General features: G+C 39.1%; 1 protein-coding gene across 1 annotated transcript in view; it reads right to left on the reverse strand.

The window, feature by feature from the left end:
* rims4 (regulating synaptic membrane exocytosis 4) overlaps positions 1-17,572 on the reverse strand; it is a 63,311-nt gene that overhangs the window by 22,020 nt on the left and 23,719 nt on the right. The window contains exon 2 of the mRNA XM_038300745.1: positions 8,001-8,145. Coding sequence (XP_038156673.1) covers positions 8,001-8,145 — 145 coding nt within the window. The remainder of the gene's footprint in view (positions 1-8,000; positions 8,146-17,572) is intronic.

Consider the following 17,572-nt stretch of genomic DNA (forward strand, 5'->3'; position numbering starts at 1 on the left):
TCTAACCCAGATCTGACCTTTTACAGACACATTTGAGCCACATTCATAGTCGATCCTGATCCGGTTCAATCCTATTTTTGGATTCTGTCTCCAGAGGGAAAAACAAAAGTGGATTAGATGTAACTCTGATGTCACTTTCCATCGGAATTCGTCAGAACTTTACGCAAAAGTTAGCGTTAGCGCTTAGGGGTAGCAGTATCAAAGCAGACAGCAGCTGAGACAGAACTGCAGAGTAGACTTAGACTCAACTTTATATATGCCTTGAGATAACTCCTTCAAGGAAATTCAGGTTCCAGTAGTTTATATAGAATACAAAGAGTTAAAGCAAGATGCAATTAAAGATAAAAAATATGACAGACAATATAGAGTAGCAGCCATTCAAAATGGCCCATCCCAATCAAATGCCAGCCGATTGGCAGCTTGCTTCCCAGCAACTCCCACTGAAAACCCCTCCGACTTCCAGCCACTGTAGTGAGCCCGTTTATACTCTGACTCCACCCTTTCACTGAATTACAGGGTCTGACCAGGAGATGGTGCTTCTCTTTAGATCTTAATGTCCACAAATCATGACCGAAATAATATTTTAGTACAAACATTGTTGTTTAAAAGGTATATAAAGGGACCAGCAAAGGGCCTTTAAGGAAAGTGGGCATGTATATTGGGGGAGTGGCAGCCCAGTGGTTAGGGCAGAGGGCTTCAAAACTGCCACTCTGAGTCTCTGAGCAAGACCCTTAATCCCTGATTGCTCCCTGGGCGCCGCACAATGGCAGCCCACTGCTCCTCAAAGAGGATAGGTAAAGGATAGTACAAAACAGCATAAAAAAAGATAAAAAGTTGTAATGAATGATGAGCCTGTATTACTATTGGGCAGTGAATATTCCAGTATTATTATATTGGGTGAATAATGATAACAGCGACAGTGGATGGGACATTCATCATTGGAGTCTACAAAGCCCATTCCTAACCCAACCTGTGACCGAGCTGTTTTACACTCAGCTAAGATCTGGAACTGATGTAGAAGATCCTTTGTACTGACAGATCTATCTCTGGCTGCACCGATTGCCCATCATTAATAGATGGAGTATTGCCGTGTTGTCTAGAGGAGGTTTGATATCACTGTCTGATCTAAACATCCTGAGCAATAACCCTGTATTCTGATCCTACTATTAAAAACAGCTGTCATATATGGATGCACAGTAAATACGGCCTATTTCCATGCACCTTTTTCTTCCTTTGGTACCTTCTCCTCCTTTGACTATTTGCACTGATGTAACGACTAGTGTTGCACCGATACCGATACCAGTATTGGACGGGGCTCCGATACTGCCCTAAAATGGTGGTATCGGTATCGGCGAGTACCAACAAATAGGGACTGATGCCATTTTGCGAGCCCTAAGTTTATTCAACTATTGTCACCCATTCCAGATAGGCAATAAAAAGTTCTACTGGATTCACTTTGTATTAGATTTTTTCCTGCTTCACAAAGGTAGGCAGCAGCTTGACAAAGCCATGATGGTGATTATTTTACATTATTATGGTATCGGTATCGGCCGATACTGCACAGCCAGGTATCGGGTATCGGTATTGGGGCCAAAAAATGGCATCGGCGCAACACTAGTAACGACTAAAGCAGTTTTGCCTCCTTAGATCGGTCGATACAAAAATATCATATTACACAATAATATTCTTATTGATGCCTGTAGCTTCGTCATTTTCTGTCTTTCCTCCCTTATGTCATCCAACTGACCAGTTGGACTCAGTTTTTGATTGTAAACTAGTCAGGAAGCAAAGACCATATAGGTCTCACTGTATCCTCACCAAATGAGGCCTTTAATTTTCCCAAAATAAATGGGAGAAGGATTCAAATGAGCAAATCACAGATGACAGGGCACAAAATAATCCAGGGAATGATCTCAGACATCCTGTCATCCAGTTTAAACTAGTCTAGATTTAGAGTCTCTAAGATCAGTTCAATTCAGTTTATTTCTATAGCGCCAATTCACAACTCCTGTCATCTCAAGGCACTTTACAGTTCACAAGATCATACAGTCAAATTGATCAGAAGTTTTCTATCTAAGGAAAACCAATTGATTGCATTGAATCATTGACTCGAAGGCAAACATCCTTATAGCGACAGTAGAGAGGAAAAACTCCCTTCTAACAGGACAAAACCTCCAGCAGAACCAGGCTCAGTGTGAGCGGCCATCTGCTGAGGCCGACTGGGGTTTAAGGAGACAGAAGCAGAGATACAAAAGGCAACTATAAAGGGCGGCCCTGTCCAGGAAACACACAGCCAGGTAGACAAGCTCCAAATCAGCTCCCATGTCAGAGGATGAAGAGAGCACATCCAGTTAGTCACAGTCAGAGAAACAGGACTACACCGAAAAACAGGGCGAACTCCAACATAAACAAAGCAAAGTTTTCTATCTAGGGAAAACCTGTTGATTGCATTGACTCATTGATTTGAAGGCATAAACAAAGGCAGCAGCACAGTTGATATTTCTCTCCAGGATTTTGACACAGCCAAACAGGTCAGATCACATTCAGTAAAGGTTTATTTATTTATCTGACATTCACGTTGCTTTTCAAGTCAGTCTTAGAACCTCTGGACCTGCATATAGAAATGGAACGATGCACAAAACCCCCGAAAAGCCTTTTAGATTAATCTCCATTGCTGCGCACAGTAAAATGGCCCCGATCATTAATCAATAAGCTCATAAGTGTGATTGGATGGTGTCAGATGACAAAGTGCTTGTTAATGTAAGGAAGTGTCTATGCACAGAGCTTTCCAATCAGTAGACTGGGCCAACAGGTGACGATGCAGTGAGGGCGCCAGTTTATTTGTATATCTGTTGTTGGAGCTTCTGCAGCTTGGAGTATGTAAAGTTATGAGCTCCTTATATTTACAGATAAAAGATCTTCTGTACCCTAGCTAATGCCTTTTACATCATCTTAAGATGATCACTTTTCTTAAAAAAAGGCAGCTGTTTTAACCTGTAGCTTTTATGAAACAAGGTTTTGTTTAAGTTTAATTTGCTGTTTTCAACCAGTTGTTCCTTTGTGGAAAAATTAAGGCAGAACAACGATGTTAGTAAAACTACTATTTTCTTCTGCTGTTTCAACATTTTAGTTGTAGTTTAACAAAGAACTATTGGAACATTTCAAAAGGATTTTACTGGTAAATAGTGACGTTTACTCCACTCCATATGGGCAAAGACTTACTTTAAATATCAGGAATTGAATTTGAAATGACCAGACTGAATCATGGTGTTAATTAAAACTGTATTTGATGATGTGAAACTAAATACATTTGCTTTAACTGTTTTTTGGTGCTTTTGGTGCTGTTGACCACCTCTACTGTTGATGACCAGTGGAGCGTGGTTAGGACAGTTCTTCCTGAAGTCCATGATGATCTACACTCACTGGCCACCTTATTAGGTGTTAGGTGTTAACGAGCAGTGTCCAACTGCTCGTTAACACTTAATTTCTAAGCAGCCAATCACATGGCGGCAACTCAGTGCATTTAGACATGTAGACATGGTCAAGACAATCTCCTGCAGTTCAAACCGAGCATCAGTATGGGGAAGAAAGGTGATTAGAGTGACTTTGAACGTAGCATGATTGTTGGTGCCAGAAGGGCTGGTCTGAGTATTTCAGAAACTGCTGATCTACTGGGATTTTCACGCACAACCATCTCTAGGGTTTACAGAGAATGGTCCGAAAAAGAAAAAACATCCAGTGAGCAGCAGTTCTGTGGGCGGAAATGCCTTGTTGATGCCAGAGGTCAGAGGAGAATGGCCAGACTGGTTGGAGCTGATAGAAGGGCAACAGTGACTCAAATAACCACCCGTTACAACCAAGGTGGGCAGAAGAGCATCTCTGAACGCACAGTACGTCGAACTTTGAGTTAGATGGGCTACAGCAGCAGAAGACCACACCGGGTGCCACTCCTTTCAGCCAAGAACAGGAAACTGAGGCTACAATTTGCACAAGCTCATGGAAATTGGACAATAGAAGATTGGAAAAACGTTGCCTGGTCTGATGAGTCTCGATTTCTGCTGCGACATTCGGATGGTAGGGTCAGAATTTGGCGTCTACAACATGAAAGCATGGATCCATCCTGCCTTGTATCAACGGTTCAGGCTGGTGGTGGTGGTGTCATGGTGTGGGGAATATTTTCTTGGCACTCTTTGGGCCCCTTGGTACCAATTGAGCATCGTTGCAACGCCATAGCCTACCTGAGTATTGTTGCTGACCATGTCCAACTGCGGCAACTGTGTGATGCCATCATGTCAATATGGACCAAACTCCCTGAGGAATGCTTCCAGCACCTTGTTGAATCTATGCCACGAATAATTGAGGCAGTTCTGAAGGCAAAAGGGGGTCCAACCCGTTACTAGCATGGGGTACCTAATAAAGTGGCCGGTGAGTGTATTTTTGGCAGGTAAAGAGGGGCCCACCTCGAGGAGGCTTGTGGTGGCCCTTGGCGTCTGGCTTCGTGTGGACAGAAGCAAACTCTGTTCATCCCGTCGCATCTGACAGAATAAGTAGAACTTCCCAGGTGTCCCTCAAGAAGAGATTGCTGATCTCATGGTGACTTTCCTGATTTAATACAGGCTGAATGATGATGATGATGATTTTCTGCTCCTTCTGTGATGGATATCGGTAATTCAGGATGTTTTGAAGCCATGAGCTCAGAAGAACTAAACTGATACAGGATACTTCCTGTCCTCTGATGTCTCCTTCTTCTTCTGTTTCAGTTTTTTTTTTTATATCCGTTTGCCTAGATTCAGCCAGTTAGAACGAAATAAAACAATCTATAACATCTGTTTCATTTGTTATCATACCCTCTCAGTAAACAGGTTTAGATTACATTTTGCTGATTCATTTGTAGCTCAAATGGAAGTGTTTCATTCCAGATTTATGGAAGGGAACATGGAGTCTTTCTCTGCTTCTGTTTCCCAGCAGCCCTTGTTTCTATTAACACCCTCGGAGCACGCATCAGTCAGTCTGCCTGCCTCGTCTGCTTATATAACTGTTAATATTTGGCTGGAAGCAGGCTGATGGAGCGCTGCATGTGTTTGGATGTGTAGTAGTACTATGTTATCATTAATGAGCTGGCACCAGAAGGACGCCACAAACATGGGACTTTTAAATAAACATTTCTGAGTTTCTAACTTTCAGTGGACCTTCCGTATCACTTCAGCTCAAAGTCAAACCGGCAAACATCCATTCATTTAATCAGGATGAACTCAGAAGGTCAGCAGCCATCAGGTAGGGAATTTATCTTTTCTCTGACTGAATCTATGTTTATGTAATTGGAAATTCACACAGGGCTTTGAAAATCAATGTAACGGAAATGAAGCTGATTTAATTAGCTTTGGAAATGGCAGAACCGAAAACGACAGCTTTCAGACATGGTGACAATACAATTAGGCATGATGACTTAAAGGAAAAGTCCGGTCAGCAAGGAATAATCAATGAATCCTTATTTATACCTACAACGTTCACATTAATTTAATGAATTTTGCATTAATCAGCAGAAAAAATGAAAACAATCATTTTCATCGCAACAACTGAGTCCAGGAGCGGCCATTTTTTCCCAAACGTAGTAACACCTCACTCCTGCCATCTTCCGGCAGTGATGTCACCGTGCGGTAAGCTTAGCGCTGGTAGGAGTGATGTGTTATTATATTTGGGCAAAAAATTATGATTTAAATTTTTTTACTGATTAACACTATATCAATTAAATCACCGCGAACATATCAGTTTTAGGTATAAATAATGATCCATTGATTATTCCATGCTGCTTTAATTAGTAGGCAAGAAAAATGATTTGCATGCAGCAGAGAATAATGAAATAAAAAAATAAATAAAAAAACACCAGCACCACTAAAAGATCCCGGAGAGAAAGCTGGATCTTCTAGCTCCTCTGGGCCCTGAAGCCACCGATTAACTGATCCATGTTTCTCTTCAGGTTAAACCTCCTTTTACCACATTTCCATTTGAATCTGAGCAGCGTTCATGAGTTTGGTAGATTCCATAACCATGTCAGACAATGTAACACCAGCAGCATGCTATGATACTTTAGCGTCTTTGGCCAACCGCTACAGGAATCTGATTTGGTGCATTAGAACCAAATGTGTTTCTGGTGCTGTTGCTGCATGGCTAACGACATATTCACGTAGGAGGAGCTTATGTAACCCGGATGTAAATCCCAGTGATTTTCCATTTACATGTTTGGATAATGGAGAAAGATTCCAGTGATCATTCTGTGTGTTTTTTTTTCACTTCCATCCCCTCATTGCTACACAGCCAATTGCTGTTGAGTATCAGGGTCACATGTGCAACAGCCTATCAGTTAGGTATATTAGTTGGAGTGGGGAAGTATGAAAGACTATGGCATGTTGGGAGAAGCAGAGCTGCAGGAGCTAACTACTTAACCGAGATGAAATGAAAAACCCTGTTTGTGTTACATACAAACTATGGAATTGGTGAGTGTTTCTCTTGTGTGGCTTAATTTTAGCTCATTGATGTCTTTGTTTGTTGTCTAGCTGCTAAATTGCTGATTATACAAACAAATGCCCAGACTAGCTTTGAAGAACCCTATGTGGACTATGAGGTGCCTTAAATATTTATTGAGCACTTGTTTGTATTAGTTGTTTTAACATTTCATGTTGACTAATTTATATAGTGCATATTTATTGGATTTTTCATGAATGTAATTTATATGGAACTTTATATTTATTGAATATGCATATTGATTGAAAATTATTGTTTGGAATTATTTGTAGTGCAAGGAGTACCACTAACTGAATTTGTGTGCACACTAGAATGTTTTGATCATATATATACATATATATATATATATATATATATATATATATATATATATTGAGAAAATGGTCCTGTTTTATTATTCAGGCCAGGTGTTGATGGCGAGCTGAAGGTCCAGGCCTAGAGCCCAAGAAAGATTGCACTTTGGGTGCACAAAGACTTTGGATATCCTCCCAGGCTGGTAGGAGGCTCCTTGCAGCCAACGAACAATTTAGTTTCCACTCTGCTCTGACTTTTGTCAGTCCACGACCTGCACGGCACCAAGCACTTTAGAAAGAATTTGCTTGGGACCTTTAATCAACCCCAGCTTGGGGTGAATGGACTGAAGGGATGTGGTTTCATTAATTGTGAAATTGATTAATTTTCTTTTTCTTTTTCCTCTTTATTGTTTTGTTTTCTTTCTTTTTTCTGCACATTTTATATGGCCATTAGGATGATTCACTGATGTTGTAAATATGTATAAAATTTTCCTCACTATAAATACAAGGCACTCGCAACTGCAAACTTCTAGTCTCTGTCTGCTGTTTCATGAGTCGTACCTATCTTCTGAGAACTAGCCTATTGACCTTATGTGTTATGATCCATTTGCATTAATTTAAAATATAGTATACTGTTTTTTACAGATATGCTACACTTACCTGATTTTGGCCTGTTTTAACTTGACATTGTGGATGTCAATCAAAGAGTGAGCGCCGTGTTTATTATGGAAATAAAGCAAATTGGCTGTGAAAAATCTGTTTCAAGGGCTGTTCACTAGTGGAAAACATTACGCTTGAATTTAGAAAAGAAACAAAAAATGAAACTATTTTGCAGTTGCATAGAGATTGATTGATTGATTGATTGATTGATTGATTGATTGATTGATTGATTGATTGATTGATTGATTGATTGATTGATTGAGTTTTCAGCTACAGCTACTACTCATCCCCTAAGATTCCTTTTCAAACATGTCTTTATACTAAAATGTTTTTCGGTCAAGATTTGTGGATATTAAGATCTAAAGAGAAGCGCCATCTCCTGGTCAGACCCTGTAATTCAGTGAAAGGGTGGAGTCAGAGTAAAAATATGCAAGCCCAGGAGAAGGAGGGGGTCACTCTAATGGCTGGAAGAAGGAAGGGCCATTTTGAATGGCTGCTACTGTTTTTGTTATCTTTGGTACTTACTTGCCCTCAGAGCCGTAGCTGTTCATACTGTCCTCTATGGATTCGTGGCTGGCCTGGCGGACGGTCCGGCTGGGCATCTCCACAGCCAATCCCGTCTCAGTGCTCCTCTGGATGCCTCCTTTCAGCTTCCTTCCGTCCGTATCCACTGCAGGGAAACAGGCACAAATCAGTGCCGAATTAAGCAGCTCAACATGTCCACTCACAAGGTTAGGATGTATAAAATATTTCTATTGGAGCCATTTCTGGGTATCTGCTGCTGCGTCCTGGTCTGTTAGTGGAAAGAGACCAGAAATCACTCTAACAAGGGCAAGGACAACTTTAGGTCAGGAGGTACATTTTGTTGCTACAGTAAGTAGGCCTCAAATTAATGTGCAGCTCACATTACGGGGCATATCAGGGGCCTCAAGGACTCTGATGGGCAAATTTGTTCAGAAAAAGTGAGAGTGACTCCATTTTAATTCAACAGAAGTGTAGTGTCATAAATAACACATTTTTTAAACAAACCTCAAAGTTTTTAAAAGTCTTTGTTAAGGTAAAGAAAAATAAGCTATGACATTAAAATGATGATCCAATTAGAAAACAAAGAATCATTTCAACAGGTCCAGAGAAGGAAGCTCTCGGTTCTGAAATTATTAAAGACTGACCCAGAATGGAGCTATTTCTATCCTGTTCTGGTGGGACGGCACTTTGGCAGAATTGGGTTAGAGCTTCAGCTCTTTCACTTTTTCTACATCATCAGTCATCCTCAGCATTAGACAACAGAGGGGCGACCATCATGACTGGAATGTGTATGTTCAAGTGAATGAAATTTAACGGAAGCCTGGAGGGCTGCTTTGGTCATCACACAGGGAAATATGTTAAAGTTGCAGAGATCACATCCTACAAGTTCTCCTCTGTTCAATCGGGGGGGCCGCCATCTTTGCTATGTGGTTCACCGAACATACTAAACGACGAGCTGTTGCCCCGTTTCTACATTGATTCCTTGTTTTTTTTCCTGTTGTAAAATTTTTTTATATGCCCATATGTATACAAAGCCATATATAATATATATAAAACATGCATAACACCTATATATGACACATACAATGTATAAAAGCAAGTATAACATGTATAAAACATGTATAACTTGTAAAATACATGTACAAAACGTATAACATGTATAAAAACATGTATAGCTTGTATAAAAATTTATAAAAACCCATATAAACGTGTATAAAACACGTATAACTTGTAAAATACATGTATAAAACATGTATAACTTGTAAAATACATGTATAAAACATGTATAACTTGTAAAATACATGTATAAAACACGTATAACTTGTAAAATACATGTATAAAACATGTATAACATGTATAAAAACATGTACAACATGTATAGGATGTATAAAAAACATGTACAACATGTATAACATGTATGAAATACGTATAATATGCATAAAATCCGTATAACATGTATAGAAACATGTACAACATTGATAAAACAGGTATAACATGTATGAAACATATATAACATGAATAAAAACATGTATCAAATGTATAAAAACATGATTAACTTATATAAAACACATATAACATGCATAAAACATGTATAACATGTATAAAATGGATATAAAATGATTAAAATACATATAACATATATGAAACATATATAGCATGCATATAACATGCATGAAATATGTATAACAAGTATAAAGCGTGTATAACATTTATAAAAAAAAAACGTATAGCATGTATAAAACACGTACAAGTTATTGTCTAAATTTACACCAGTCGGTGTGTGATACGATAAAAATCAGCTGTGCTATTCTTAGCTTTCCAGTCCAGTATCACCAAACCCCATCATCTACCCAGCATGCATTGCACAGGGAAAAAATGGTGACCTCCATGCGTGAAACATATAACAAAAAATATATATATTTTGGTAGTAATTTTTTTTAATATATCACAAAGATCAATGTTTTAGGTAATAGAAAAATGACGACTTATTTTAGCCAATATGTTCAACTAGTCATGGATCCATTTAAAGGAAAATGTTTTGGGAATTTTAGGCTCCACTGCCGACTCCGACAAGGATCTGGAGAACTCTTGATGATTGCAGCCTCTGACCAACTTGTTCAGGATGCTGATGGGACATTAACTCTGTTCACCTTAATCCAAATCAGCATCCTTTAGCAGAACCAGAGCAAAAGGCAATCTTAGAAGGCAATCGGGACAAATGATTAATGGTTAAAGGGATGACAGCTTTCTGATTCAGAACATTTCTGGGCTGATTCTGTTTGTCACCGACCCTAAATTAGACCCTCGGAGCTGTAAGCATGTCGCAGGCGGCCCGCTCGCTGATCTGTTGCTCAGTCAGTCACTAAACACCAAGAATTAAGCTAATACCATGCTCATCATGTCTCAGGCATCATGGACACTAAAGAGCAGAATCGTTTTCCTGCCAGACAGATTTTCGGCAGATTTTCAGTTTATGTTCACATCGACTGGATAGGAATATACAGCCCTGATCTTTACTTCTGTCTATTCATAAAAATGTGATCAAGATGTTCTTAGGGAATCTGCTTAACAGGAGTTTTTTCTTTCATACCAACCGATCACCCAAACACAGATACAAGGAAAGCAGATGTTCCCTTCGTAGCATCTGCTTGGAAAGCCGAGAACGTGGCGCATTCAGCCAGCTGCTGTTGTTTGTTTGTTCCAGATGTTCAGGGGCTTAATGTCTCATTATGGTTTAGTTTCTTATGTCCGCTTTGTGGCTCTGATTCCCCTAAACATTCCTCTCATCCTAACCATTTATCTAAAGGTTGAGATTTTGGACAAAGATCTGATTTCATAGTTAGTTCCCAGCTTTAATGGTGAACACAATTTCCTCTAATGTCCTAAATGTAACTTATTTCCATAGCAGCAAGCGCCACTTTGTGAAGGAAAGCAGCACCTGAGAGCTGCTCCTTCCTGAGCGACGGCATGTGGAGCACCCACTGTGATCGAGCACGGAGAAACGTCTGAAGGTGACGCAGAAAAGTTGTGATGAAGCAGACAGAGAGCTAGGACTCATTAGTTTGTCTCCCAGCAGAGACGCAGTAATGAAAACAGAACAGACACTAAAATAACTGCTCTCCATTCATGGCGCCAACTCAGCGACAGACAGGAAGACGGCGAGGCGAGGTGTGACCCACCTCGTCTCGTAGGTAGGTCACACACTGAGGCCTAGATTAGACAGTAGACAAATGGACGGCCAGTCTGCTGCTTTATTTCCCTCTGGGATGCAATAAAACCATCAATATTAACACACTGTTTTATTTCGATTTCCTACTTTATTCTAATTCCAATCAAGAACGATGGAATGGACCGACTACCCCCTGAAAATGCGTATAGCTGTATTTATTAGAATGCAACGTAATTATTAAATTAAGCATTTTAAATGTATTTTCCTAAAGTACCAGCGATTCAAAATCGCCCTTCCCAGTCAAACACCAGCCCAATGGCAGCCAACTCCCCTCCAACTCCCAGCAGAATCCCCTCCAACTTCCAGCCACTGGAGAGACCCCCATCTTACACACTCCACCCTTTCACTGAATTACAGTGTCTGACCAGGAGATGACGCATCTCTTTAGATCTTGGTGTCCACAAATAATGAAAGAATGAATATTTTAGCACAAAGACTGATGTTTTAAGTCTTAAGCTTTGCATTTCTGAATTCTCCCAAAAGGTGCCCGACTTTATTGGTCGTTCATCAAGGGGGCGGGATTGTTCTGGGGGAAGGTTCGTAAGCAAGTTTGGTTGTGGCTGGTTTGTCAGAAGCATCGTTGCTAACCTGTTAGCAACTTATTGCTAGTAGGTTCCCAATGGGAAATTCCATTGGGACCAAGTAGCACTAAATTGGTGACTTAGAAACGACGCTGTCAAGGAACGCTATGGACAGCGGAAACATGCAAGAGGAGGAGAGTTTAGTGTCGGAGGTCGTGGATGAGTCTCCTCCGTCATCCATTTTTTATTTAGAGGAGAAAAGCGGGGACGAAGATGTTGTAGAAGAGGACGCCAGGGCGGCAGAAGCTTGGTTTGGTGTAGAAGGCTTCCAGCCGTACATATTTGAGCCCTTGCCTCGCAACGCTGCCAGTTCTGTTAGCTCTACGCCTGCTGAAGACACAGACGTCCATCCCCGTGAACACTGGGACGGAACTCAATGGAAAAAGTAAATGATTCTCATTTCTGATTTCAACCGTTGCGTATATTAGCTGCAACATATGAATCAAGATGCTATGACCGAAAAAATTTTGATTGACAGAAGACCGTTGAGATACGATTGGCCGAATTTAGGTGTTCAGGCTGACGTAGAACTAACTGGCCTTCAGAAGATACCGAAAATAAACAACATAGATTTTAAGACAGGATCTTTTTTTTTTAAGCAGAAATTTTCTAAATTTGGGGACAATATCGTCTGATAAAGAGTACATTTAGATAAATGTTTGAGCCGGAATGATTTGACATTTAAATATGACTTCTCTACAACTTTAAAAAGGAATTGTAGGGGGCCAGCCAAGGCAAGTGGGGTAATTTTGAAGGAGGAGTAACAACTATAATTATCTAAAAAATTATTCAAATAAATGAAATCAGCATTAAATTATTAAATGTTTCATTAAATCACCATTCATTTAAAATAATACATTTAATCTTTAGATTTTGGAAATAAACAAATTTTAAGCAGAATATAAATAATATTAACTTTATATGTACAAATAAATATGAAGTAAAGTAATCAGATGTAATTATTGGTGGTCCCCAGCTTTTTTCATCATACTTTTTCTAAGCAGGAGTTGTTTCTTCTAAAACTTCCATTTATTCCCTCAGAGTTTTTCACATTTCAAAATCTTGCATTGATATTTGTCCCGATGATGTGGACCTTCCAGATTTCGCAGCACATTCAGAACAAAAACAATAGAAAAATAAGTGAACATTTCCTTGTCTTAATCTGAGCAGCTAGATAAGATAATCTGTAAATGGGATGAGGATTTTTGCCCTTAAAATATAACTAGAAATTATTTTCATTTTTCTTATTCTAAACATAAATGGATGTTTATCTCCCCTGCTCAATTCGAGGGGAAGCACAGTTAGACAAACAGGGATGGCGTATTGGGGGGGAAATAGAGGAAGATTGCAAAGGCAGATGATTGAGGAGGGGCCCAAAAGAAGAAGAAAAAATATGTGCCAATAGATATTTCAAAGATAAAAAGAAATTTGAGTTGTTAAATAGATAATTTTTGTCTCATTTTTCAGCTTAAACAGTGAAACAAAGCAAGAATAAATTGACCATCCAAGTTTTTTATCCACCAGTTTATGCAGATTAAATGTTAACATATATTTAACTTTTTCGTGTTCCGATCATTTTCCTTTGTAGAAATTTTACAATAAAAATGACATTGAAAATGTAAATGATACTCTTCAGAGCATCTTGATAGCAGATTTAAACCTTGCATAATTATTTTTGTTTTTTTGGACGGGGTGAAATCTAGGGAAGAGGATTAGGGCCACTGGAAAAAAAAAAAAAGTTAACTGTCAGAATTCTGAGATTAAAGTCAGAATTCTGAGATTAAAGTCAAAATAGAGATTAAAGTCACAATTCTGAGACTAAAGTCAGAATTCTGAGAAAAAAGTCAGAATTCTGAGATTAAAGCCTTTTTTTCCTCCTTTAGATAAATCCTTTTGTGAAAAGGCTGATTTAAGAAGTTGGGGTAAATCTCCTCCTTTAGGCCACATTACACAAAAAAAGCAGCAGATAAGCTTAGTTCGGCCTCATTTATCATCTGCACTTAGAAAGAAGACACAGACATCTAAAACTGCTTCAGAGAAGATTTGTTTTCAGCTAAATACCATTAGAAAGACCCCCTGCTTACGTCACATGGTCCCCCTCTGTTAGAGAAATCTCTGCAAGTTCTGCAGAAATGCAACGAGAAGATGTGAACAGAGGCAGCAATGCATTATTCCAGGAAAGTGAATGTATCCTGCAAATGAGAGATGAGAGAAAACGGATGTGCTGCATTATGCAGCAAGTCGCTTTGCTCTTTCCCCATCAGCTTATTCATTTCAGAAAGAGAAAATCTGGCAGAAGATGCTGTCTGAGGGACAGGATCCTGCGAGGCACTCAGTGTCACTAAAAAATACTTTGAAGCGCCACAGATGATGACTAAGACCTGAGATGAACAGGAAGCTGCCTGTTAAAACCTCTTGGCAGCGGAAATGGTTGACGAAGCAGAACTCCGCAGGCTGGAAGACTTGGAAGACATTTTTCAGGTCTTTTTTCAAAAATGAGCAGCATTGCTGGGCTTTTCTTACTGGAGCTGCACAGATTTATTGCTGCCCCTGCATTACTCTATGCAATATGCAAAGAACTGCCTGGGCTGAAATGAGATTTAACTAAATATTTAAGTGCTATGAATTCAGTCTGTCTACATCTAGCTTTGGTTGACCTGGCAGTTTAAGGGTTAACAGCAAACATGGTGTTTATGCTGCAGGCTAAATCAGCAGAAGTCTGGTAGAAAACATTAAACCTTGTTCTCTAAATGGAGACAAGAGAACGCAACTTAATGAAGTAAAATACATTTTTCCTTTAATTAAGCAGGAAGTAAGACGATGAAATAAAATCCCACTCTGCCGAAAACATCCATCTATAACAAAGTCTTACGATCTCATTTCAAGTCAGTGCTTCTGATCTTGTTTTAGATTAATATACAAAGCGAGAGCAGATTCTGGAAGATTATTAATCTTCTTTATAGAAATTTCTACTTAAAATAAGTCCAATAATCTGCCAGCGCAGTGACACAATCCCTTTGGTAAGACTTATATTGATTTCAAAATGTCTTACCATGTGCAATTGTTTTACTGCAGAGGAAGATTATTGCTCCTATTTTTAATATAATCCTCTCAACAGAAGATTAATAATCTAACATAATCTGCTCTCGTACAGCATCCAAATCTCAATACAAGATCAAAAGGACATTTTAGCTAGAAATAAGACTTTGTTAGATGCACATTTTTGCTGTGCAAAGTCTTCAGATTCCGTTTCTCTCTTCCTAAAATCAAAAGAGGAGTTTCTATTGTTTTCTCTTAAACGCCTCATTTGTGTTACTGTTTATTTTCATCTGTTATCTTTTGTTAGCAGAGAACTTGTTGATCTTTGGAGGTCATGTCATGTCTGCTCATAGTATACTGCAGTTATGGTAACAAACTCTTAAAATGGTTTTGAATAAGGACACATGAGCAAAGGCTGTCAGAGATTCATCTTTATTCTACTGTTTCAACTTGAAAACAAATCGAGATTGCTGTAAATTTTAAAGGCATACTATGCAACATTTTTCAGTTAATTAATGTGTTCCATAACGTTTTGGATGATTAAATGAGTCATTTCAGGTTGAACAAAGGTTTTCTCGGCCGCCCTGGTGGTCTGTGGGGGAAATACCCCACTTGCAATTGCAGGAGCCCTCGGCCCGCACCCACAGGCTCAGAAGTCTCGCGAGAGTCGGTCTTGCTTTACGGCGAGAACTGCTACACGCCCCCAGTTAAAAGCATGCTCGTTGCTAGCACAGTGGCGATATTTGTGCAGTAATCATGGCGGAACCAGCGAGGAAACAGCGAAAGCCCATGTCGGAGCAGGCAAGAAAGAGGAAAAGGGCTCCGGACAGAGAGAGGAGTCGTACACGAGTGAACCTCGGGCAAGCTTTTTCCAAATGGCGGGAGCTAAAAGAAAAAGAGGGCTGCAAGTGTGACGCCGACCTCGCGTTTCTGCTGATGCGATTGTAAGTAACATTGGAATGGTTTCTCTCTCTCTGTGTGCATGTTCATACTGTCTGCTAAGCTCAAAACAACCGCGCCTGGCTTGACGGAGAAACCAGGAGAACAGCTGAGCATATTTACGACAGTGCACTTTTACTTTCGCCCTCTGGGGGGAGCCTCGCTGGAAAATCAACACCGGTTGCATAGTATACCTTTAAATACCTACGATTCTTATAGGATAAAGAGCTCTCTTATGAAATGAGCTTTGAAAATTTGTTTAAATAAATAAGGGTGAAGACACAGTTTTTGTAAACATTGGGGGTGAAGTCGTTTGGGGAACCAAATGCAGAGATGAGTTCTTTTTTATTTGATAAAAAACTGAAGCAGACATCCAAAAATACAAAGAACAAAACAACCTGAAAACATTGTGGAAAACTCACATGGAGAGCCAGAGATGAGGAAGCAACTAGCAACAACAAGGAACCAGCACTGAGTGACTGCAGAGTTGGTGTATATAAGGGGAACAGAACAAAGAATGGGCTTATGAGCTGAATATGGAGCAGGTGTGAGTGTAAGATCGACAAAACAGAATTAAACTAAAAAGGGGAGAACCATGGGAGTATTATAATTAAAATGGACCTTTTTTTTCTCTCAGAGCGAAAAAATGGTCTCATCTACCACTTTAGATATTGCAAATACTAATATAATATTTACTTCCTCAAACTAAGGGAAAGCAAACTAATACAAGAAAAAAAATCAAATTTTTTTTACAAAACAGTTAGATTTTTGAGAAAATAACTACCACTGGTAATCTATAATAGTGCAGGAGAAAACTGTAGATAGTTTAATATGTGAATAATTGTGTTTTAGATTAAGATGGGTCCAAAGTATATAAATATTTACCTGTTATTACGATGGATTCTGCTCCAGTCGGATTGTCGGATGCTAATGCTAACTGGCTGAGCGTGAGTGCACCACTTACTGACTGGGAGGACGTAAACTTGTTCCTACCAGCCTTAATCTGTTTACTACTTGCTGGGTTAATGGATTAATAACCAAGTAGCCAAAGGTGCCTAATAGCAGGTTTTCTTTATTTTACTAAATATCACAGGTAAGAAAGTTTCGCCACTTTAAAAGGTCTGGATAGATCATCTTCATAAACTAAGAAAATGTTGAATCATAAATAGAAATACGATTTTGGTTTATTCTAAATGAGCTTTTGTTTAAAATAAAATTAAACAGAATGATTGAAAACTCCTTGTAAGGAGCTAATTTGCTTTGTTGGTTCTCCAGGGATGAACAAGGGTCTAAAGATGTTTTTAGAACTGATTGGTGACCTTTAGTTTATATCTTCAGATAGTTATTTTTTGTAAGTAGAGTTATACGTTGTTTGGCTGTTTTATGGTTGTGATTTATGAGCATAGACTTCCAGATTTAGGTCTACTTCTCTACCACTCAATTTGGATATATGAAAGTTCCTCATTATAAAAAACAAGAGGCAGTAAAAGGAAAACTGAATGAGACAAGATCTGCATGATCTGTGAATGATAGAGGAACAGAAATAACCACCTGTTTAATGTTCATTTATAATGTTTTAACTTGTAGCTCCAAATATTGTGGTGATTAGCCTTTTTAGTAGTTAACCAGGTGATAATATTAATAATCATAATAATAATCATAATATGAGACTACATGTGTTCGGAAGTGATTTGATTGTATTGTGACGCTGTTTTAGATTATTGTAAGATTGATAGAAGAGGAGAGGAAGAAGATTAGAAGACAGATAGAAAGAAGAATGAATG

The sequence above is a fragment of the Cyprinodon tularosa genome, unplaced genomic scaffold (assembly GCF_016077235.1).
Source record: "Cyprinodon tularosa strain WSP-4 unplaced genomic scaffold, ASM1607723v1 ctg455, whole genome shotgun sequence".
Classification (NCBI taxonomy): domain Eukaryota; kingdom Metazoa; phylum Chordata; class Actinopteri; order Cyprinodontiformes; family Cyprinodontidae; genus Cyprinodon; species Cyprinodon tularosa.